General features: G+C 48.1%; 5 protein-coding genes across 5 annotated transcripts; 3 read left to right on the plus strand and 2 right to left on the minus strand.

The window, feature by feature from the left end:
• Positions 1-1164: 1164 nt before the first annotated feature.
• Positions 1165-2430, minus strand: N7498_000872 (FAD-dependent oxidoreductase; the record flags this gene model as incomplete). The annotated part of the gene is made up of 1 exon (XM_058447935.1): positions 1165-2430. One exon carries the CDS (start codon positions 2428-2430, stop codon positions 1165-1167), a length of 1266 nt encoding a protein of 421 aa, XP_058313346.1.
• A 3437-nt stretch (positions 2431-5867) lies between these two features.
• Positions 5868-7472, minus strand: N7498_000873 (integral membrane protein TmpA; the record flags this gene model as incomplete). The annotated part of the gene is made up of 1 exon (XM_058447936.1): positions 5868-7472. The coding sequence occupies one exon, from the start codon at positions 7470-7472 to the stop codon at positions 5868-5870; it is 1605 nt and encodes a 534-aa protein (XP_058313347.1).
• A 2373-nt stretch (positions 7473-9845) lies between these two features.
• On the plus strand, positions 9846-11784 carry afeA (adenylate-forming enzyme AfeA; the record flags this gene model as incomplete). The annotated part of the gene is made up of 3 exons (XM_058447937.1): positions 9846-10112; positions 10184-11301; positions 11367-11784. 3 exons carry the CDS (start codon positions 9846-9848, stop codon positions 11782-11784), a joined length of 1803 nt encoding a protein of 600 aa, XP_058313348.1.
• Positions 11785-14819: 3035 nt separating this feature from the next.
• On the plus strand, positions 14820-16025 carry N7498_000875 (Nitrilase; the record flags this gene model as incomplete). Its single annotated transcript, XM_058447938.1, has 3 exons — positions 14820-15305; positions 15364-15595; positions 15808-16025. 3 exons carry the CDS (start codon positions 14820-14822, stop codon positions 16023-16025), a joined length of 936 nt encoding a protein of 311 aa, XP_058313349.1.
• Positions 16026-16379: 354 nt separating this feature from the next.
• Positions 16380-24474, plus strand: N7498_000876 (uncharacterized protein; the record flags this gene model as incomplete). The annotated part of the gene is made up of 5 exons (XM_058447939.1): positions 16380-16838; positions 16900-17205; positions 22136-23543; positions 23608-23916; positions 23972-24474. The coding sequence occupies 5 exons, from the start codon at positions 16380-16382 to the stop codon at positions 24472-24474; spliced, it is 2985 nt and encodes a 994-aa protein (XP_058313350.1).
• Positions 24475-24494: the final 20 nt, after the last annotated feature.

A 24494-nucleotide genomic window follows, 5' to 3' on the forward strand; every position in this document is an offset into this window, starting at 1 on the left:
TTCCTCTTGCTGGTCTGAAATTCATCGTTCCAACATGACTTTACGATCCCCACGACCCAAAGAAAGATTCCCTTCCCGTCATTTCTCAGTTATTCAACATTTAACGATAATCACCTTCCGGAGGATAATGATTCATGAAACCTCCAACTCCTTGATTTCTCAGCGGCGTTCGTGATACCTGGACGGAAATGAAAAGACCTTCATGGCTGAAGGCGAAAGAAACAGAATACCCGGCTTAGTCGCATTTCTCTTCGCTTGGACGGACGGCTTCGTTCCGTCCTTTGCATTATACCCATCATTCGCTTCAACTGTGGATATTTCTTTTCTCCTCCTATGCATACTTTCGGTTGCTTATTCCCCCTTCTGTTCTAGAAATTTGATTGATTCCGTCGAGGAAGGGAATCTCTACTTTTATCTGATATTTAATGCAATAACTACCAATATCCATCCTTCACTTCACTTTTAAACCGTAGACCTTGAATCAACTTAACAATCATGTTGTTTATGGGCCTTCATACTCCACTCATGCGAGCTAGGATACAACCTTGGAAGCAGCCTCATCGTTGCTGATCCCTACCCCCACGGGCGAGGGAAAATACAAGAAAAAGCAATTGGCCAGCCACAACCTTATCGCCGTTTAGCTTCCCCGTCGCCAAGATAACCTCGCATAGATAGTGAATGATCCCAAGCACGGACCAAGTATAGCACTGATAACGGGGCTTAATTGAACGTTTGAGACCTACCCCGCGTTGAACTATAGGACTTGAAGGGGACCAAGGAATTGTTTTAAGTGGAGCATCCTCCAAAATAGTATAGTAGATATGTTACTGGTGCTGGGAATCCCAGTAAACTACAAAGGCTACACGTGTAGCTGAATGGATCGCCCTAGATTATGTTCAACATTTAAATCTGCTGACTTTGACTCACGAGTGGCCCACATCGCCTTGTGTATGAATTTCAAATTTCCCATTGTGACGGGTTATTGCTTTGCTGAATAACGTGTGCTGAATCTTGCAATGGCATCGATTAGATATCCCGGTTTACATTGAATTTAGACGTGCGTGGAATCGTACACTGAAGGGAGATTGAAATCACCAAGTCTCTAAAAATGCAAATCCAACGAGATGACGATATTACAAAATGTACAAAACACCAACCCAGTCATCACAGCTCCGCCTCGTCAATGTCGTAAGTCAAGTGCCCTTGTCTCATTCCCTTCTTGTCCAGTCCCAGGGCCCACGACATGTTCATTCCCAATGTTATCGTAATCTCCCTGAACCAAAGCCGCCAAGGGGTAATCCTTTTCCTCATCTCACCATTATCTGCAGCCATTTTGAAGATCTCATTTACACGAGGTCTGCGAATGGCGTCGTATTTCTCAAAGACCTCGCCCAGAGGGCGTGTGCGATCCTCGAGTAGACGAGAGAGCAGGAACACATCTTCGAGTGCCATGGAAACACCCTGTCCAGCATGCGGCGACATCGCGTGCGCCGCATCACCAGCCAAGACACACCGGCCTTTGGACCATGCCTTGCCCAGGGGAAGGCGATAGATGGGGTAGAACTTGACAACAGAGGTGTTGCTGATGACTTTTTTCAGCGCGTTTCCCCACTCACCTTCTGTATTTTTCAAGACGCCGAGTATCATGGTCTTGAAACCTTCCACCTCTTCTTTTCCATGCACTTCCCATCCATCACGGCTATCACCAGACTCGGGGAGCGGGACCTCCTTGGTAAAGAACCAGAATAACTCGTCTTTGGACGCCGTGCATGGGTTCATGGCCAGCATCCCTTCCTCCGTGAAGGTAGCTTCAAGGCCCGAGATTTGATCCATGACCTCAGCTGAGACAACCTCCGCCGGAACAATCGACATTATCCCGGACAAGCCCGAGTACTCCGATGTCTGCGTCGGGTCGATATACGAGCGCCGAACATTGGAGTGAATGCCATCACAGCCGATCAGGAGGTCAGCAGAATCAACCGAGCCATCAGAAAAAGTAACCTTGACCCCATCAACACTATCGTCGATCGTGGTCAACCGTTTTCCAAAGCGAACAGGAATGCCCGCCTTAGTCGTTGCCTGGAGGAGGACATCCTGCAAAGCCGCTCTCTTGATCCGCAGATACCCAAATCCAGTCCGCTCGCGCGCCCAGCCAACGTGATCCATTGAGCCAATGACATGACCTTGCACCGAGTGGAGTGTCAGATTGCGACCGCTATATCCCCGGGCTACGGCTGCGTCGTAAACACCCAGTCGGTGCAGCAGGCGCAGACCGTTAGGCAGGATTCCAACGGCCCCACCCAGCGTCGTGGGCTCGGGGCGCAGCTCGTACACCGTGCATTTTATGTCTGTTTGTTGGTGGAGACGCAGAGCCGCCGCGAGGCCTGCGGGCCCGGCCCCAATGATGATTGCCTGGGGATTGCTTAGCATGGGATTTGATGACGACGCTGGAAAACTTTCTCACCTTTCGATCCTCGGGCATGTTTCTCTTGATTAAGAAATGACTTGAATGATTTGAACGTGGTATGGATGTTATTTCGGGGTGGAAATGTTCGCTTCATATACTTCGGCCGTGCCACGGGGCTCCGCGGGCTAAGCCACATTTGGAAGGTCAGGCCGCGGACCGGATATCGAAATATGTACAACGCAGGCATCAACGGGAATAATCCGAGAATGCATATCTTGCAGGTTTTTCAAACCATGCATAATGTGAAAATATATGGACCTTCCGGTGCGCGGGTATTTAGAGAGCATTGGTTTGCGGATTTGTACCAGTTGGACCTTAGGACATTTGAAGTATGCCGTATATGTAGAGGAAATTATGAGACTATAACATTCAATGCTGTCATTGTGCAGGTGAAAAGAATTTTGAAAAATGGAAATCTGAAGCAGCTAGTACGTCGTCATTAAAAATTGGACATGTAAACTGCATTGTCCATAGGTAATCGAATGCAAAATACGCAGGGAAACACTAAAGGTACATCAGGATATATCTGCGACACACGAGAGAAACTGAAGATGGCCATCACTTAATTGAAAAGCAATGAAGAGACGGGAGAGTTAATGATTCAAATTTTATACTCAAGGTTTCCTCCGAATCCTGGTAAAATGCCCAGTGAATAGTGCGTGTGCTTTCACGGTGTGGCCATACGGGACCAACACAGTTCCATTCAATGGAGGCGCGCTATGTACCCCGCTGTGGTCAATGTTGCTCGAAAATTAGGTGTTTTGCCTAAGAACCCCCTGACCGTAAAATGGAACCCATCTCTTTGTCCTTTTCCTCCCTTGGAAGGCCCTTGCTCTTATGATATTATGCCAAGATGCACAGACCCGGTAAATGGCTATCAGTGGCAGGGTTCCCCTCTTCAAGTAAATTGGCTTTGACGCACTAAACTACGTGTATGCTGCCATTTTCTAGCCCTGGTTCTGGCCCTCAACGAATGATATTGCGCAGCGGCCCCGGAATGAAAAATTCGGGCTCACACGTCCAAGTGGTGATTGGACATGCATGAGTTCTCGGGGGAAGCGGATGAACGCACGCTAGTGCACAAGTTATCACAAAAAATGTAACTTTAAGCTGCGAGCTAGAAACTACGTCAGCAAGTGTGATAGTGCACAGAGCCGCATTTTGAGGCTAGCTCGTGGGTCAGGTGCCATGTTTGCTTTGCCAAGAGCATAAATACGGCCGGGATTCTCATATCGTTTTCTTAATTTCCGTATTCTCCAGACCATTTCCTCTTTGGTGCCTTATATATCTTTATCGTAACACCGCTCGGCAAGACTACTACGCAGAATGGCGGCTCTAGTTGCTATATATCCCGTTCTTCCTGGACTCGAGACGGCTTTGGAGATCCAGGATTTCCGCACGAGCGGTGCTCTGTATGAATCCCATTTTATCGTCTACCGGCATCCTTTCTATCTGAAATGCGGAGAAGCCTCTTGCTAAATTGGAAAATGTCGACGATCTTCAAGCCGCTCTCGCTGTGGCCGGTGTTCTTGAATTTGTTCTGGCATTGACCTCCTTTATTGGTCATTGGATCTCTTATCCCCATTTTTTCTATCCTGGTACCCATAGTCTATCCTAAATCCGTAAACCTTGTAGCTGGATTAATTAACAGCCCATCCAGATCACGCATGTTATATGCTCCACTTGCATCGTCCTGAATAGGTACTGGCTCCGGCATATACGCGAGACGACTTGGGAAGCCACGCGATAGCAGTAGTCCCACAATTCTTGCTACTTTGATGGCTCTGATTGTCTCATTTCCCAACCCTCCAGCTTCCTTGCTGAACGTGGTCCAAAATATATCCTCCAAAGTGACATAATCGTCATGCCGGACCCAGCCATTCCTGAGATGGATTTTACTTATCAGTCGCTGGTGAGAGTAAAGGTTCAAGCCAAATGGCGCAATCTCTGCTCCCTCGCAAAATTGTCACAGGCTGAGCGAGTCGCTGCATTCTTCTCGAAGAATTCAGCAATTTCTTGATCAACAGAGTATGCGAGGTCATTGGTAGCCATGGTGGGCATAGGTTGCTATGTTCATTGATATGGATTAGGGATGAAGCAGGAGGTTGTAGTTGAGGCGAGGCAGAAGAAGTTATCTTTATTATATACCCCTGGTATTCATAATTGTGTTCGACTAGGGTGTCAGGAGACAGAGCATCGACATTCGGAGGCCTGATGTGTCTGCCAGAGAGTTCGGTCACTATTCGCCGTTCCGGACAAATAGTTTTCCTGATTAAAGTCCTGACAGGGACTCAAGTAACCGATTACGTAGCGTCACGACTACCCGTCCGCCCTAACCTTACGAGCAATCTACAACCCTCAGCTAGTACTTGGCTTTCTCAAACTTCAACAGAAAGAGCGCAAACTACCACAATGAGTGAAAATCCAACAGGAGATAACACTGAGAAGGGCAGAGACAAGGAGTCTGAAAATGTAGGAAATGGTCGTTTTATATAGGAAAAACCAAAAACGTGGGTCCGTTCCTAGAAAATTCAATATTATAAAGGGGTTATGTCATGTATGGGGTGTCAATACCGGCAATTTACTATGTATAAATGGAATCGGCATATAACCCAACAACTGGTTGTCCCCCCCACCAACACCTTGGACGTGAAGAACCCCGCCTCAGTATGTTTCCTCTCAACTATTCGTGAGGCAACCATTTATGCAAAGTACCCACAAATAGGCAACCAGCAGGCTGCTTGCATCTTCCTGTCCATACGGACAATAGTTGGGTAAAAACCAATCGGCAGACCTCGGATGACCAAGGGTGGCCCTCGGGGCCAACGACAATAGATCCCTACCTAGCTTGGGAGATTATGATGGTAAGGCTGACCACAAGGCTTTTGCGTGTTTCTTACTATTTCTTCCCACAAACCACAAACTCCACGATGGAACCCCGCCAACGTCCATTACGACGCCTTCTTTATACTCTGATACAAATGTACCTCCTGGGCGCTTGCCCGCGACCAATGATAGAGCAACCCCACCAAGGGTGGACCCGATTGATTTGGAATTCTATGTACGGAGCATCACATATCCTGCGTTGATTTGCGGGTCTCTCTTTGTTTGCATTGGTTGCCTAACGAGCACGAGGGTTGCCTTAGCGCCCTCGGGCGTATTCCAAATCCCTTTAGACTTTATGTGGAAACAGCAACCCTCTAACCTTGAAACCCCTGAACAACGAAAAAGGCATGAGCCCCTGAAACGAACTTTTTGACTGAACTCCCGAGGTGAAATCTAAAGAACAAGCATCGCCCAAATCTGGTATCAAGGTATATACACAAACACGTACTCCAGAACGCTAGAAAAGGATCTATGGCTAAAAATGCACAGATGGAAGCAAGCGGGAGCAAAGAAATCAGGAATCGAAAATCGGACCAAACGCCGGGATCCCTCGTGACTCGAGCTCATACACAATCCTCGCTGTCAGCACAGGGTTACTTATCACGCACACCGCTTCCGCATCGAACTCCTGGACCTGCCGCTGCACGATGGGCACCATGTCGACGCGTCCCATCAGGTTGGTGTCCATGATGATTGGGTTGGCATCCATCCGGTGCACGAGGTCTAACACACCCTGACCGTATGTCTTGAGCGGCGCCCGCGTCTGCCAGAGAACGCGGAGGGCTGGTCGGTTGTCGTCGCCCAAGAACGAGAGACATGGCCCGATGCCTGACCCCGTCGTGACCACGACCACGCGCTTGAAGACCCTCATGGCATATGCGAAGCCATAGATCAGCACTCCACGCTTATACACATGTGTGGGAGGGTTCTTGATTATCTCGGTGGTCCAGTCGCCGGCCTTGGATATCAAACACGAGAACGTTGGCTTTCCATTCTCACCCGCCGGAGTAGGGTCGGGGAAAGTGGCAAATCCATGCCAGTCTCGCAGCGGGTGCTTCGACAGGGAGATGCCCTTGCCAAAGGTGGTGGTGGTGTGGTCGAAATGCAGGCGTACCGCGTGGGTCGAAAGGGTCTCGGCCCGCACCGCGACTTTCCGCAGCAGCAACCACGGGTGAACAATGGCCGCAACCGTGACCATCAAAAACCAAAAGGCTGGAAGCTCGACGATGAAGCGACCCAACGATTGGTTCTCTGCTCGGCTGATCTCATGGGCAAAGAGCATCAAAAGAACTACAAACAGTCCAATGACAAGCCACCCGAGAAAACGGTGGGTGAGTTCGAAATAATCATGCCACTTCATGCGGAACGTGGGGTGTGCCACAACGGCGATCGTCATCAACAGAACAAGAATGATGTAAGCGACGGTGACGGGCGCGGCTGAGAATTTGATGGCAGCTGACGGTGACCAGTACTGTTGCGACATCAGACCGACAAAGCCAATGTACCACACCAGGGCCGTGATACCGCAGCCGCTATGCACGCCACCATAGTGATACACCTTGGACAACCATTTGCGCAGAGCGTACGGTGCTGACCTTGGCACTGAGAGTACGACTCGGAAGATCGTGTTCACCACAAGAGGCTGGCGGGCCAGACCGCAAGCCAGCAGATTGGCGGCAGTCGCATTTACCAAAGCAGTGAGCTTGCGGTTGGAGACCATCACATACACAAATACGCCAACGTTGGCCAGGAAAACAAGACTAAACAGCCGTCTATAAATGGTCATGATGGCATACCGCAGCCAAGCTAATCGCTTGGGCTCTGGTAGAGGCGTTTGGGCCTCGAGGTCGACCTGTCCGTGATAGTCGAGACCGGGCGATGTCTTCTCCGCCACCGTCTTTTCGAACAAAAATGGGAATTCGCCATCGATGAGAGTAACTTCACTTGGCCTTGCAGAGTGAGAGACCACTCGTGCCACAGGAGCTGGCTTGAGTATTCTCTCAATGGAAGTTTCGCCATCGACGAGGGTAGCCTCGCTGGGCTTGTGAGAGTGAGAGACCATATTGGTATGGGTTACGGACGCGGATTTGGTTATAGGATCTTTCTCCGAGACCGACATGGTTGATGGTCTTGCAGGAGGAGAGTTCAAAAGAGGACTGAACGGGCAAAGTAGGTTGGGAACCTGACCGGGATAGAGAGCTTCATGGGGCCAGGCATGTGGTTTTGAGTGACGAGGACGAAGGCATCTCCAACCACCAAGCACGGGCTCCCCGTTCGGTCCATTGTGTCTCCACCATGGATCTGACTTTGATCTGACTCGTTACTCCTTCCCTGCCACTTTCTTGATTCCACCGCAGGAACTCTTTCCGAATTCGCGCACCACGGCTCTCATCACACTGCCCAAAGCGGAAAGCATTTTGGCCGGTCACAGCTTGGCTGTTGCCCGTTTCCTTTGGCTACCTGAAGACCCGTTTTCTCAACTAAAGTTTTGAGGGGTGAATGACACTACCATGGCGGGCCAGAATCCCGGAAGTCTAGCGAGAGGCAATCGTTGCCAATGAGATCACCGGCTCGACCTCCTCCACCCTTACTTTCAGCTCCGAATGGCCGTCCTCAAAGGGCCATGGCGCCCGAATGGAGACTCAATGGGGCCACAAAGCCGCGGTAACAGATAGCGCATGCGGTGGACAGGTGGGCACACCGATTCATGGAGACGGGATAGACCGGGAAGTCGTTCGTTGACCTGTAACCCAATCACCGGGCCAGCTCCAAACGATCGTCGACCGCGGCCAGCGACCCGAGGAATATTTTCTCGACCATGCCACTGCAAGTCGCCACTAGGACCAGGCTTCCTATCGGGCCATCTTGCAGGGAAGCGTGGCCGGAGGAGATCGACCGAGGCTGGTTACATGGAACCCAACGATGCACACTAATGGGGACTAGAGACTTCCAATACCGGGCCATCGGAGCCAAAAGGATGTCACCGACAACTGAACCGGAGACAAACAATACCGAGCCAGCAGCTGGAAAAGCGCCACCGACGAAGAACAATGGGAGGTGTACCTGAATGTGGCGGCGATTTTACCTTGCAGCTCCTGTTCCTGCGCTCTCTGTGTGTGCTCGTTTTCTTTAATTTCTTTATTTTTTATTTCATATTTTTTTTTTCAGCACTGTGCAGCCGATCATTACTTGCGGTGGGGTATGGGGCGCCTCCAGAAGCAGTGTATTTTACACTCATGGAGAGGGGTGCGTGAACCCCGAGGAAAAGAGTGGAGCCGGCTGCAGTCTCTACATCAGCGCCCAGAACAGAGGGAATGGTACTGAATGTGCGTGGCGTCTAGTTGGCACTGGTCGATCGAGATCTAGGGCTGGCTGGCTCGTCCGCGCGCGACAGGAATCGGGGGTGTCACACGGCAACGAGGGAGGGTGGGTAGGTCGATGAGTGGTTTATCGTGCCCCGCCAGTCCGGGACATGCTGGCCGGGATATGCAGCAAGCTCAATTGGAAGGGAGCGGGTGAGACCGTCGGAGATCGGAGCCATGATCAAAAGAGGGGAATGGCTGTCATGACGGGACATCAGGCAGGCGTGACAAGCTTGGGGCATCCGGGGGGAGACAATTGACAGGCGATTGGCGGATGAGGGACGAGCGTCGACCGTGGTTAGCACGTCTACATCATCAAATTGAGCGGGAGCCACCGGTCAGAACATCCCTTGTTCGGAGATCTCAGCTCGTGGAGATCCAACGTAAAGTGTTGGGACCAATTGGGGCTGGTCACCGACACATCGAGATCGACGGTTGATTTACTTCAGTAGAGAAGCGGTAATGATTCGCCACAAAAATGGGGATTAGGTTATGGAGAAGAGCGTAGGCGATCAGGTGTCGATCCGATTCACCGTGATTGATGGCCGTCGTTGTGATCCGAGCTTGTGGTTGAGCTGTGATCAATCATCGAAGAGGTTGCCGCTAGTTGTTCCCCGCATTCGACGCTAGTATTTTAGCGCTTTTTTGCTCTTGAACCGGTTCGATGGAGCGCGTCCGTGAACCACTTCTCTCTATCACCACGTCATGCCGTCCATGACACATGCACTTGGACTGCAATCTGCTTGCGGATCACCGGGGTTTGGAAACTGGATGAAAAGGTGCTTTTGTCGACGTCTAGATCCATAGATCAGATATTGCCATTTCCGGTGTTATCGGTGCCAATCGGGCTGATTGAAAGGAACAGTGGAGCCTGGCCTAGCGCCGTTACCTAAGCAGGTATTCCAAATCAGCTCGCATCGTGCTTCAGGAATTCAAATTGTCTAGATGGGGTTTCAGCGTAGAATGATAAAACGGACTCCCCTCCAATTTCCCTATATAACACCCTCGGCGCAGGGATCTCGTTCTCCCTTGACCCGATCCTTCCCCTTCCATCACCTATACTGCCCTTAACTCTTCCGTTCCATACTTCTATACGGCTTTTTATCCCATTTTGCTCCCACGTCCCTACCATGGGATCTTGGAATCCATCCATGACGGTGCCCAGCACCATAGACCCTCTCCTCCACGATGAAGATCTGTACACCGACTTGTTGACCTTCACCTTTTGCGGGCCGACACCGTACAATCAATATCAACCACTGTTTATCGATGCCGAAGATCCCTCGCGTTCATTCACAGCCGCCCAGTTCCGGCAATTAGTCCGGACTCTGATCGCAGGCTTCAAGGCGAATAATATCCAGCAAGGGGATTGCGTGCTGGTGCATTTGGGGAACAGTGTCAGTTGGTCCCCATCGATTCGGACTGGCCCGAAATAATTCGGAAATGCTGACGCGGACTGGTTTCATAGATCCTATACCCTGCCCTCTTCTTTGGTATTATCGGCGCTGGCGGCGTGTACATGGGCTCCAACCCGAAGAGCCACCCGCAGGAATTGGATCATATCGTTGGGCTCGCCGAGCCCAAAATGATCCTTACAACCCGAGATGCATTGCCGACGGTGTTGGAGGTTGCCACTGCCCGGGGTATACATCCGGGCCAGGTGTGCCTTGTAGATGAGCGGGCAATTGACTACTGCGCCCAGCTTTTCCTGTGGTACGAACTAGGGTTCCCGGCCGGAGCGGAGTTCCTCACTCTGGGAGATACGCAGCTGAACCTGGCTCACCTGCTCTGCTATGGTGAAAGTGACTGGCTCATGTTCACCGACCCGGTGATGGCACAAAATACTCCCGCGGCCATGTTCTCGACTAGTGGTACCGGCGGTCTGCCCAAGGCAGCTATTCTGTCCCACCATGCGATCGTGTCGCACCACCGCACGATCCATTACGATGTGCCGTACCCAACTAGCCGACTGATGTCGCTGCCCATGTTTCATCTTTTCGGTGCTCTTTGGACCCACTTGTTCCCAGTGCGCTATGGCCACCCATTGTTTGTGCTGGAGCGCTTCGAAATCACCCAATTTTTGGCTACGATCCACCAGTTCCAGATCTCCGAGACCTACCTGGTGCCGGCTATTATTCACTCCATTAACCGATGTGCTCTGCCGGTTGCGGAGTATCTGACGTCGTTGCGCTATGTGGGTGTGGCTGGGGCTCCCATCGATGGCATGTCCCTCACTCAATTTCGGGAGCGGCTTTCGCCCATGGCGTATGCTTGCCAACTGTGGGGCATGACCGAGGTGGGGGTCATCTTCCAGACTCGATATGGCCAACGCGGGAACCCCGGCAGTATCGGTACTTGTCTGAAGGGATACGAGGTTCGCCTGGTTGACCACGAGGGCAAGGTCGTCCAAAATGACGAGCGTGCAGGCGAGATGTACGTGCGTGGTCCCGGTCTGCTCATGGCATACAAGGGCCGCAATGACGCCAAGGATGCACAAGGATGGTTCCGAACCGGTGATGTCGCTTATGTGAAGAACGGCTTTTATTTCATTGTAGGACGGACCAAGGAACTCATCAAAGTACGAGGGTACGTATCTCACTTTTCCAGTCAACTTGGTTGAATCATCAAGCCTCACTCTAACATCTCTACAGATGGCAGGTCGCACCCGCTGAAATCGAGGCCGTGTTGCTCCAACACCCTGGAATCAGCGATGCTGCCGTTACTGGTATGAACCTGAAGGACGGCACCGGCGAAGTGCCCCGCGCATTCATCGTGCGCTCCCGCGATAACACAGTTCCCCGAGTTACGGCCGACGAAGTTTACAAATACGCCCGCCAACGCCTCGCAAGTTACAAAGCCATCGACGGCGGCATCCTCTTCGTCGAAGAAATCCCACGAACCGCCAGCGGCAAGATCCAACGCTTCAAGCTATCACAGATGAACTCCTACCGAGAAATGGTCGCGTCGCTTTTATCCGGACTGGAAGGAAAGAGTCACCCGGGACGATCCCTCCCGTCTAGTGCCGACGTCCCACTGGGAGTCGCGCCCGAGGGCCGAGTCACAGTATGAGCCGCACCCTCAGGAGTTTTTTTTTTCCTTTTTTGATATTCGGGAGGCTTATCAGGACATTTTGGGTAGAAGGGTTTCGGCGTTCTTTTCAGGTATACATGGCGTTTTGGGGTCGTGGTATGCCTCGGCGCATTCGCGCGCTACGCTTACGAATCGTTTAATTTGGTCTCGACCGGCATCTTTCCATCACTTCCTCTACCTCTACTTCGACAACCGGCATGAGAGGCAATTCTGCGATTTTGATTTTTTTTTATGATTATTCGATACGGCTCATACCCCATATGCACATAGGCCCTTCACATTGCACATTATGCGAAGGCAAGTCTGGAATTCACGAATATATGACCTTTTTTGTTTCCCCAAAGCGAGCCTTGATAATTTTGTCCATTATATCATTCCCAATTCGACCTCGGCAAGTTTCATCTCCGGGCAAATCGAAGATCGAGTTGACATTAATTTGTTTGTTTTACGTTAAAAAAGTTTTTTTCTTTTCTATTTTTTTTTAAAAAAGGATTTGTCATGTACACCGACTGTCCGCGCAGGTACTATACTATTCGTGAATGGACCTGCATAGCCCCCGGACCTTCCCACGCATTCCAAGAAGCCGGTTATTGGCCCCGCTATGGGCCTTCCGTGCGACCAGGATTGTTCATCCCTGCACCCTGTTCGATCACTGGCTCGGCCCGGGCTCGTTCCTCGCTTATGCACTCACTCGCGGGAAATTAACAGAGGATCGATCCCATTATAGGGCAAAAGCAAGTCGCAGTCGGCAAAAATAACAAGGGCTCATAAGTTGACAGGTGTCAAGTGTCGGTCTACCGCCGAGTCTCAGCGATCAGCGGCTGGGACCCATGGAATTTGCCCAGCCCTCTCCACACCCAGAGAACTGCCGGCCCTGCCGTCCCAATTTTGAGCTAATGCAGTCGCCTGCAGCTTCGGAATCCTTAGGCGCTGGGACGGGCGGGGCGTCTCGCGTGGGCATCCAGCCTGAGGCCCGAGGCCTTGAAGAGGGGTAAGAACGCATGAACTGTGGGCCGATCTGGGTTTTGGACCTTGCTGCCAGACGGGGAGCGGGGTTTCCTGTACTTGCCTTTGCTCTCACCGCATTCTCACCGACGGTCTTGGTTAAACTCTATTCGTGGCTAGAAGCACTCTAATCAAGGCTTTTTCTAAAATTTAAATTTTGTTTTTCTTAGCGCCAAGTCGTTTTGGCTTTTCCCGTGGAGATGTTCTCCAAAGTGATTCGGAGTACTTGCATACTTTTTGGAAAATTTCTTCATTCTAGATGTGCCAATTGAGGGGAAACTCCGGAATAGAGTATGCTGACAAGCTAAGGAAGGTAATCGCAAACGCCACCCTGTGGTGCTCTTCGGTTGGAGGAAGTAGGCCGCCCTGGACTCGTTACCAAAGGCTTTCCATGTGGGGTTTACTGTTCTTTTCTCCAGCGTGCTTCCCCCCTCAAACTGTAATATAGCAATAGGAAAATTCTTCTAAGATATTCAGTTAAATCAGAGTTGGAAGCTATGGCACCCCAATGGCGAAGACAATGGGTAAGATGGCCTTTGGCTCCTCTCCGACGCGTCCGTGGAGGCCTCAGAGAAATTTATGCGCATACAAACCCATTGTGTTACAATGCTCTCGTTTATGTAGAATAGAATGCTCATAACAGATAAATTATATCCGGGGAATCCCGACATCTCGGTACAATAGGTCAGCACTGGTCCAGACGACGATGGTTGTAAGGTCACACGCACGACCGGGTATAGATCGCACATTTCTACCCGATGTCGGACCTGAAAGTCCGAAGACTCATGCACCATGCACTCGACAGAAAGTACCGCTTCCCCGGCAAAGAGGCAAAAAGTATTGGCCTGTCGAAGATGCCGCTCACGAAAACAGAGGGTAAGCCCATCTAATTTTTGGGGAGTTTAATTGCAAGAGCTCAGATCCTTCCAGTGCAGTGACAAAAGACCATGCGATAATTGTACTAGTGCGGTTAAAGGTGCATCGATCCACCATGCTTGCATATGATACATCAACTCACGACATCGATAGAATGTGTTGCAACTGAGTGTATCACGCGTAAATCTCAGGTGAACCCCGAGTGGGTAATCTACTTTTTCTTCACGCTTTTTTGTTAATTTCTATTGGTAGGTATATTCGATCTCTGCAGAAGAAGATCGCAGATCTCGAGTCTCGAGTGGCATGTGAACCGAGAAATCATCATTTGCATAATGATTCGGCCCTGGACTCTGATGACGTATTGGAGCAGGCTCATTCCGAGCAAGAAGACACATCTCATGGCGACCAAAGAGCCTCTGAGGTTCTGGATACACAGTCTCTCATCGTCCCTACGTGTGAAGTGGCGGCCATCGCCTTTCCCTCACCACTCCATGGCATAGCTTCAAATACCTCGCCAATTCATTTAGAACCACTACAGTCATTCAGGTCTCTTGATCGGTGTATTGGCTACACTTACCAATAAAACCCCCTGTGGCATCGCTCCTCAGCGGAGTGATGCGAGGCACGAGAGCAATGTGTCTTTTCCAATCTCAGAAACGGTCCTCCATCCCAGTCACCAGATTGATCTTCATTCTCATGTTGAAGATACGCTCGTCCAAATCTACTTGGAAAGGGTCAACCCGCGACACCCGTTCCTACACGTCGACATCTTTTCCGGATGGTATAAGGCATGGAGGACTCGCAAGCATTTAAGATCAACCACCGGCCGGTGGGACAGATGGAAGGACTTCATCGTGATAATGGCTCGTCAGAAGGCTTATAGGCTGCCGCACGAAACTAACGTAAGAATGATTTAGGTCCACTCTGTCAGTCTACTTCTAAAGCCTCGAGTATCTCAGAACGACATCGTTACCTCTCAGGTGTGTTGGAATAGTAGAACCTTGCAAATTGTCTAATCTGACGGCTTAGGCTTTGTAAAATTGTGCGATGAAATACGCACCCTTCGTCTTCGCTCACCATGATCCAATATTGCATGACTTTAACCATCTCTCGAATGTTCAACCCTAAATGAAATGACCCAGAAGTTAAAGGCTGCCGTGGCACAAAAGCGGACTCGCTCCTCCGTGGAGTCCACCCTCGCCGCACTCAAGCAAGTTACCCAACATGCCGCTTCCCAAGGTGTAAAGCTTCTGCTATTACCAGAGACCTATCTTGGTGGATACCCTCGTACTTGTGATTGTGGAACTGCAGTGGGCGCCCGCACTCCCCATGGCCGGGAACAATTCCTGCAGTACTTCAAGTCGGCGGTGGATCTCGGCGATACGCCTGCCGGAGCTGGTGATGACTGGATTGACCGCACGCTTCCAGTGGCTAAGGGATCTGATTGTCGTGGCGATGGCACAAGAGAGTTTCTCGAACAGGTTTCTCGAGAAACGGGTGTTTTCATCGTTACCGTGTTGATTGAGAAGGCCAGCGATACTTTGTACTGCTCCGCTATTTACGTCGACCCGTCGTCTGGTGTTCTTGGAAAGAGATGGAAGGCCATGCCGGCAAGTCATGTGTTTGCCCTAAAACACGCGTTCAACAGGGCTTGCTAAATCTTAAAAACCGACACAGGCTGCATTTGAGCGTCTTATTTGGGGCCAGGGCTCACCGTCCAGTCTCCAGGCTGTAACCACCGAGATTGATGGTGTCAAGCTCACCATTGCTGCTGCTATCTGTTGGGAGAACTTCATGCCCCTGCTCCAGCACAGTCTGTATTCGCGAAATGTGAACATCTATCTTACATCCACTGCGGAGAGTCGAGACACTTGGCTGCCTCTCAGGCGGACTATCGGTGGAGAGGGCCGTACGTTTGTATTGTCAGCCAACCAGTGTGTAATACATTGAACTTCCCGCTTGGATCACTCATCATGGTGAGAGTGTGTCTGAAGGTACGAAGCTCCGAAAATAATTTTTATTGGATGATCCTATGAACTGTGATAGCTGACACATATACAGAGGAAGGAAAGAAGTACACTTCTCGAGGATGATCTTGCATTGTTGGTCCTCTGGGTGAAGTCCTCGCGGGTCCATTCTGGGAAACATCTCATGATGATCCTCTTGACGCATCAGGGGTCAATGAGGCTCCTGAGAAGGACGGACTCTTAATCCACGAGATTGATGTGGAGGATTGCGAGCGCGGTAAGCTTGACATGGACGTTGCGGAAAGTTCCTCAAGGAATGACTCCTTCAAATTGACAGTCGAGGGGTTGGGCTTGAACCTGCCGCCATTTTGAATGAACTGGTTGGTCTTTGACTGTGAAAAGACTCGCTGTTTCAAGTGCGACAACTATGCATGGCCAGAGGCATATTTTCCTTGACTATCTCCTTTTATTTCACATGCTCAGACCTTGTCTTCGCAAAACGAATGTCATAGATCGATGGAGGTGGACCTGCGCGGCGGAACCGATGGCGTCGGAGCCGATGCTGGCATTGGCCAATGAGAGCGGATTAATTCAGGAACTGTGGACGGAGCCGCCCAAGTATTTAAATGGGCTTCGTTTCTTTTTCTTTTTCTTTTTCTTTTTGTATTCTAATAACACTCAATCTCTCACAAGTGTCACATCCTATATTCCTTTGTGAACATCCAGATGGCCAAGCCAGTGATCGTTATCGTGCCCGGCGCTTGGCATCGCCCCAAGCACTTCCAACATCTTATTGACAGACTCACCAAACTCGACTATGAGGCTGTCGGCGTGACACTTCCATCTGTTGATTCTAGCCCGCCTCACCAAACCTGGGAACAAGATGCGCAAGCAATTCGCAAAGTGATTGTGGAATACCTTGATGCTGGGCAGGACGTCCTTACACTCGCCCACTCGTTTGGTGGCATTTCCATGTCTGAGGCTGTCAAGGGACTGGGCAAGAAGGCCCGCGAAAAGGAAGGTTTGAAGAATGGCGTCGTTAGACTGGTCTACATGTGCGCAATGGCACTGCCTGAAGGCAAGACACACGTGGCCCAGATCACGCCAGTGACTCCCGAGGAAGAGGAGATTGAGCGACACCGCCAGGAATTGCAGAAGAAGTATGGGGCAATGAAGTTTACAGAGGTAGGTTTATTGGCAATTTTCGCAAAGATGTTGGATGACAGTGGAAGCTGACCGTCTCCAGGACGGAGCAATGCTGCTTGACAAAGTTGGCATCCGTGATATCTTCTACAATCGGTGCGATCCTAAAGACGTCGATGAAGCGGTCGAACTGCTCGGTTCATTCCCCGCGGGACCTTTGACGGTGCCCGTCACCTATACAGCCTTCCATGAAATCCCTAGCACATACATCGTCACCCGGAATGATTTGGCTTTACCGGTCTCCTACCAGGAGAGAATGATCTCCCAAGGGGAGGGGGCTTTCACCGTTGAACGATGCGATGAGGGCCACTCGCCATTCCTGAGTAACCCAGACTTCATCGTCGGTTGTGTTCGTCGCGCGGCAGGAGAAGATGTTTAGAGGAATGGCATTTGTGTACATCGTTCGTTTGAGAATCTCGACTTCTAGATCCATAGATCACGCGTTCCATCATGTTTCAAAACCAATCACATCAGGCTTCCCAAATTTCTGGCCCACTAAGACTCACGGTGAGCCATCGGACGCAAGGCTGTCGGCCATAAATAGCGGGTGTAAAAGCACCGATTGGAAGAAGTCGGTTTCGACCGCCAGCCTCGCGCGGGGCACATGTGCGCCGTTGAATGACCAGGCTTGGCGTAAGCGCGTCCCTTAAAAAGGCCTTGAACCCTCAGCAAGTACCTTGTGCGCAAGAAGAGTCCCATCCGGATCCAGTATGCCATTTCCACCAACTCCAACTGGCGAGAGCAGCTCCCACTCCGGCAATTGTCATTGCGGAGCTGTGCGGTTTACCTTCACGCTATCCCCGCCCCTGAACGAGTACCCAACCAATAACTGCAACTGCTCCATCTGCACGAAAAACGGCTACTTGCTCGTGTACCCGTTCACCAAAGACTTTAAGATTGAAAAGGGAGAGGATGTGTTGAAGGATTATCGCTTTGCTGAGCGTAAGGTGAAGCACCAATTCTGCAGCGAGTGTGGAAGCAGTTGCTTCATCCGTCTTCCGGAGGAGGGCTATCCACCGATCACCCCCGTCAATGTAAGCTGACCGGCCTTTTGTGAACTTGAAGGTACTAAGTCTTTTAGGTGCGACTTCTGCATGACTTTGATATTACGAAACTTAAACTAAACGAGGTCGATGGAAGGTCGATTGGGCTAGAATACAAAGTGTAGATAGAGTGATCGATTATTTAACCCACTTGAGCATACATCTGCATGTTTAGCACTCAGCCAATGAAGTTAACCGTTAATCGATCTGTCAGAGTGCCCGAGCTGGTGTAAATAGAGTAACTAAATGGTTAGTTAGAACTGGGACGGCGCCTGAGAAACGAGTGTGCTAAATAATCAGGCAACAAGGCACCAATGATGAATACCCGCGAGACTTGTGACTACAGGTCAGTGCACCTAGGGTCGGAGGTCGCTGCACCTAGGCACGTGACGGTATGCAAACACCTACAAACAAAATTTCACTTTCTGTTGCAAAGCTTTTCGCCTTACATTACCTTACATTCTCTATCCACTAATTTTTTCTTCAATTTACTATACCTTACCCTTTACATTATTTCACTATGCAATGTGATTCCGAGAGACAACTAAGACAATAGACTAGTTATTAACTAGTTCTCTACCACTCTTTAAAAGCTCTAGCTCTACTTTCAGTTTCTGATTTTCTAATTCCAACTTTTCCCTCCTTAATCGCCGTTCCTCTATATCATCCTCTATCTCTTGGTGCCTTCGCTTAAGCTCAAGGCTTTTAAGCTCAGTATATTGATCGTTATTAGACGCATTTACCGTAGCAGTGCGACGGGGATTGAATCCGCTTGGCTTAGGGCTTGCGGGGGTTCTATAAATTAGTTAGCAACTAGTAGGTAACTAGTTAAGGGCACGTACTGAGAACGACTTTGAGAGCGATTTAGCGTAGATACTCTAGATCTTAACCCTCTCGGTGTCTTTGACCTATACCGACTAACGATAAAACCTAAAGAGGAGGCCTCCTAGAGAATCTAATCGTCGATATTATCTTGGTCCTTTTGCGCTTTGTCTCGATCGTTCTGCTCTTTTTTCGCTTTTAGTCTTTTCCGCTCTTCGCGCTGTATACTATTACTAAAACGAGTCTCTATATTATTAGCGTGATAGCTATAATAGATACTAAATCTCTCTTGAATAGAGAATTGATTAATGTCTCGCTGATTAAGGAATCGTGACCTTATAACTAGTTAGAGGCTAGTTTCTAACTAGTTATATTGAACTTACTTTATCACTGCACCTAAAAGAGTATCGTAAACCCCGAGAAAGTACGATTTCTAATAGCTTTGCTTAATAGCATTTATATAAGGCCGAAATCTCTAAAAGAATTTAGGGTTTATACCTAAGTAAGCCTAATATAAACTAGCAGTAATTACTGGATGTCTCTTATACTGAACCTAGCCTCGTAGGTTTAGGTCGTGGTCTAGATAACTAGTTAGTAACTAGTATTTAACTAGTTAATATTTTTACTTACCTATAATTAAGTTAAGCAACGTGTGATAATCGCTTAAGGATTAATAGGAAAGTAGATTAGTTAAGCGTCGGCGGGCATTAATATAAGAGCCATTTAGCCTATTAGGGTATATCTTGACTACCGTTCGTATAAAATGGATAGTATAGAATATTATAATATAAGTTAGCTACTAGTTTCGAGGACGTCTATAGGGGTCTTGGTCTTAGAGGAAATCTCCTAAACCTTAATTAGTTATAACTAGTTAGAGAGTAATTTATAACTAGTTAGAATAATAACTCACTATATATCTAATTTAGATATATATCACTAACTATAGCCTTGATACCTTCACTATGAATGGAAAAGAACTTAATGGGTCTTTGAATAGCCTAGGATACTAGTTTAAACACTCGTTGAAAGATGAACTTATATACCGTAGGGTTTTCCTAGTCCGTGAAGACACGGAATAGTGTTATAACTAGAGAACTAGTTAATAAGTAATTAAAGACTAGTTAAATAGACTTTTACGTACTCTTTCTATAGTCTAGTAGTATCGTAGCAAAAATGACCTCGTTTATCACCCCTTTCACTTATTTATAAGATATATTAACTTTAATAGCGTTAAGAGATGCGAGAAATACCATCTATATATAGAATGTATAAAAGATATATATCTTATAGGTAGTGTGGTAGGTTTCGCGGACGTATTGCTAAGTAGAACTAGTTAGAAACTAGTTTCAATCTAGTAGTAAATTAGTTAATACTATACCTTTAATGCTGGATTAACTCGAACTTAATAACGGACACTAGCTAGATTTTTTCCTAATAGGTAGTGTAACGCTCGCTGTTTCTAAATTATAGCTGCAATTTTATCACTTTTAGCGAAGCTAGAGTAAATCTAAGATAGCGTAAGATATTGCTTTTTCTCGCAGAATTCGCGGAGCGTAGGACTTCGAAGAAATGTGCCTTAAAATTTAGTTAATAACTAGTTATTAACTAGTTATATTTTATTATACTCACTTAGTGTTAGGTCTAGGTTTATATTCCTATAAATAATATTAAGAACTTCGCTTGTAATTAACTATAGAGCTTTCGTAGGTGGTGGCGGTGGATGATTATAGACCCTACGTAAGTAGAAGATAGTATATAGGTGAGACCTTATATCGTATAGAATAAAGGTATAGAAAACGACGTTGTACGTGCTATGATCTTGGATAGAGCCTTAGCCCTAAGGATGGATTATTCCTATTACTAGTTAGAAACTAGCTATATAGTAGTTGATAACTAGTTCTTGCCGTATCTTGTCCTTTAAGAGTTCTATAGCTCGATAACACCGTATATTTTCGAGCTTGCTTTAAAGGTGGTACTTAAGAGACTCTTAAGAAGCGGTATATCTATCGAGTTCTCTTTCGTAACTAGAGACTGATGGAAATGCTTTTTATGATTCTCCTAGGTTACGTTGAAATACCTAATATAATAGCTAGTAACACTACTAATATTCTAGTAACTAGTTAATAAATAGTTTAGTATTAGTATTCGTAAAATGAGCGAGCTTACCTACTTATCGTATATACTAAAGGTAGGCCGATAACTTTTAGTTTACGCTTTATAAGCTCTCTCTGTAGTAAACTTCCCCTAGATTATATAGTATAGACTAGTAAAGTATTAGTAATATCGATTATAGCGTAGAACTAGTCTTTAACTAGTTCTTAATTAGTTTACCTACGCTATACTTACGCGCTAAAGTAGCCTAAAATCCTTAGTATACTCTATCCGTCGCCTAGCTTAAGCGATCTTAGTGAAAAGCGCCTTATCCACGTAAAGATGACCTATTCTAGTAAGCTCTAGGTTAAGGAACTCGTAGCGCTTAATACTAGAGTATATATATCGTTTTTTCTCTATTAGGTAGCTAAGATATATATTAAAAACGTTTAATGTTGCACCTTTGCCTTTAAATGAGTACTGGATCTATACTAGCTATCTAGTTAGTAACTAGTTAATAACTAGTTTAAAGGCGACCCCTACCGATTTAAGTGTGTCTTTCGCCTAGTGGGGCTTAATATTTTCGAGGTTCACCACGTATACGTACCCAGCGTTATGCGTTTGTGGATACTTAGGTAGCAAGGCCATATGCTCAATAAATGCTGCTGATATAGCATATATTAATCGATCTATTAAGGGCATTGGAAGAGGGTCAAGGTGCTAGAGAAATAGTTAGAAACTAGTTGGTGAAGAGTTGTATGTTGTCAATGCAGATATATATTTACGTCGTTTGGGTCTGGAATCGATGCGTGACGATCTTGGAGATCACCCTGCTCCCCGAATTCAAAGGCGTCGTCGGTCGGTTCAGGTGTAGGGTCAAAACGTATAAGATCATGGATCATCCGATACTTATAGTCCTTCCAGATAGGTTGATTACTATTCGCCATAGTGATAGTAGTGATAGTGAGGAATAGAAAACAAGCCAAAACAAATACAGTATGTAGGTAAAATACCTTGTTACCATGGCATACAATGATTAGTAAGTAGGAATGCGAGATGGGTGCAGTGAGCTCAGAAAAGAAAAGTGGGGCTAGGTGTAGCGAGCTTTCGGCCTAGGTGTAGTGACCTGTAATCTGGCGAGACTTCCGACGCAGCCCAAGTATTTCTACAAGTCCCGAGCATTCCAGAACAAGACACATATCAAACGCCTCTAAATCCACACATTCCTTGAATCAGTTGCCCTGAGCTGGCGTGGTCCGATGGTATCTGATGTCCAGCCACCTCACTGCTGAAGTGGTGTTGAGGTCCTCCCCGCAGCCACAGCGGCGACAGAACTCCAGCTGCGACCCTTGCCGACGCTCCAAGCGACGTTGCTTCTTCCCACAAGATGGTTTACGGGATGCAAGTGGCGCCTGCACACATTGCAGACGTCTAGGTCATACATGCACCTTCGACTTTGCTGCATCCCAGCAGAGCTCGAGGCCCAGAAAGAGACAACGGCGTAATCCGCCAAGATCCAATCAAATTGCGGATCAAAATGATACATATTTACAAAAAGCAACATCCGATACTTTTGCGGATCTTCTGGAGTACACACCTCAAGCTGGCTCCATGGACGGGCAAGACGAACTTGGTTCATGGCTCAACCTGGATATCGACAATTGCTTCGGCGACAGTTTCGTCTCTCCCTTTACCGGCGAAACCAGTACAACTCAACATACGGTATATCGTTCAGGATCATCGGCAACATCCGAAGCCGGGAATGAACGTCGAATTTCTCTTCTGCCAGATCGCTCGCACGCGAAGCAGTCATTTTCATACAGAGCAGATGCTATCTTCGGGAGCACCATACACAGTCCGGTCTACCTATTAAACTCGAAAATGAATGCCGGGATCTTAGATGAACGTCTTATTCGGATATTCGATACTATCGTGACAGGTTCTGCGACCAGATTTCTTGACTACGATTGCAATCTATACGCGACGGGGAGTCGCTATCAGATAGAAAATAGCAGCCCAGAGAGCTCCCAGAAATCATTGCCCGCAGTTATGAATGCCTTGACGGATGGAACAATCGTGGAATCTCCGATTTTGTCACCACAGATGTCCGCTAATGCTTCAGTGGACTATAATCAAGACTCGGGAGAAGCAATGACGCATGCAATTATTCCTACGCCGGATGACGACTTCAAGATGACGCTGCTGGGATGTGCTCGTTTCTTGGATCATTTTGGTGACTTCTACGGCAACCGATTGAGCCCAGCTGAGCGAATGAAGTCGGATGCAGCCTTGAATTCAACGTTCCGAGCATTTGCGCTGCAGTGGTTACCAAACGGCAGCTCGGATGGAGCACAAGCAGCAAGGAATACGTCGTTAGATGTTTACACTGATGCATGGTTTCGAGCACGGTCATCAATCAATGACGCTCACTCTGTTCGCTCGTTCCGCGTCGTCTTTGCGTGCCTGATGTTCAACGGCATCGTTATTCCAAAATCGGCCCAGTCACATGCTATAGCTCATAAATTTCTTGATACGGGTTTGCAAAAGCTTCGTGATCTGGACGGGCTTGTGAAGCAATATTGTACAACACTGGGGCCTTTTTCGAAGTATGCAGCCCTCACAGAAGCCAGTTTGAGTCTTGTCCGCTGGTGCGGGTACCTTCGTGATACTGGAGCCGCCCTCCTTGGCGATCACCAATGCAAACTGCCCGACCCTTTTGTTCATTCAAATGGTAAATTGGCTCCACGAAATTCCATGATAGCTTACAGCAACAAGGGAAAACTGACATTAAGTAGCATTTACAAGCGACGGCTCGACTCCAACGCATCCCATTTATGACAATCTCAGAGAGCTAGACTTGAGCGTTCCAATCATCTGTCGAAAGGCATCTGCAGAGGCATTTAGCATTTGGAGACAGATTATCAAAGTGAAAATCTCTCTGCATAAACTACCCGATAGCAACTTTGATCCCAACTCGGACATTTTCGAGTCAATTATCGAAACGCTGGCCGCCATTGGAAAATTTGATGAGGCTTTTAGGCAATTTCTGAACAGCTGCAGAGAAAAGTTCCACAGCCTTTCTATTTCATCGAGGATTGCTTCAGGTAAGTAGCTTTACTTTTGACTCTATTATATTCTTTCAATAACAGCAACTGGCAGTTTCTCTTATGGCCTTCTGGGACCTTGGTGTCCTCATTTTCGCCGAAGTACTCCAACCTCTTGCGGACAACTCTATCTCAGACGTTGTTTCCAAAATGCAAGCCTATCGACATGATGCAACGGCATCTATTGCTCAAACCATCGAGTGTGTACACCACTTGCCCATCGACGAGGCATTCAACCTTCAAAATGGGTTAAGTGCCCAGGTCCCTCTCATCGCCTACCATGTTACTCCGAGTTTAATGGCTACTGCCTTGGAAAAAGCTGTGGAACACGCTATTCAATTGAATATTTTTGAATCCTACGATGACGAAGCAGCTGGCACTGCGTGGGGTCCTGACCGAGAGGTATGGGCACATCAAATTGACGTCCTAATGAAAGGACTTCTTTCTCTGGATGCAACCGTTGGCGGGTCTCAGACGGCTGGCGTTGCTTTTCAATCACTGATGCGAAAGTACGGGGACATTATTTCTGAGTGTTGGACCTCCAACTTTGCGGCATAGTCAATGGGCAAATTTTGTAC

This window comes from Penicillium cinerascens, assembly GCF_028974065.1.
Source record: "Penicillium cinerascens strain IBT 15544 chromosome Unknown contig_16_segment0_segment0, whole genome shotgun sequence".
Classification (NCBI taxonomy): domain Eukaryota; kingdom Fungi; phylum Ascomycota; class Eurotiomycetes; order Eurotiales; family Aspergillaceae; genus Penicillium; species Penicillium cinerascens.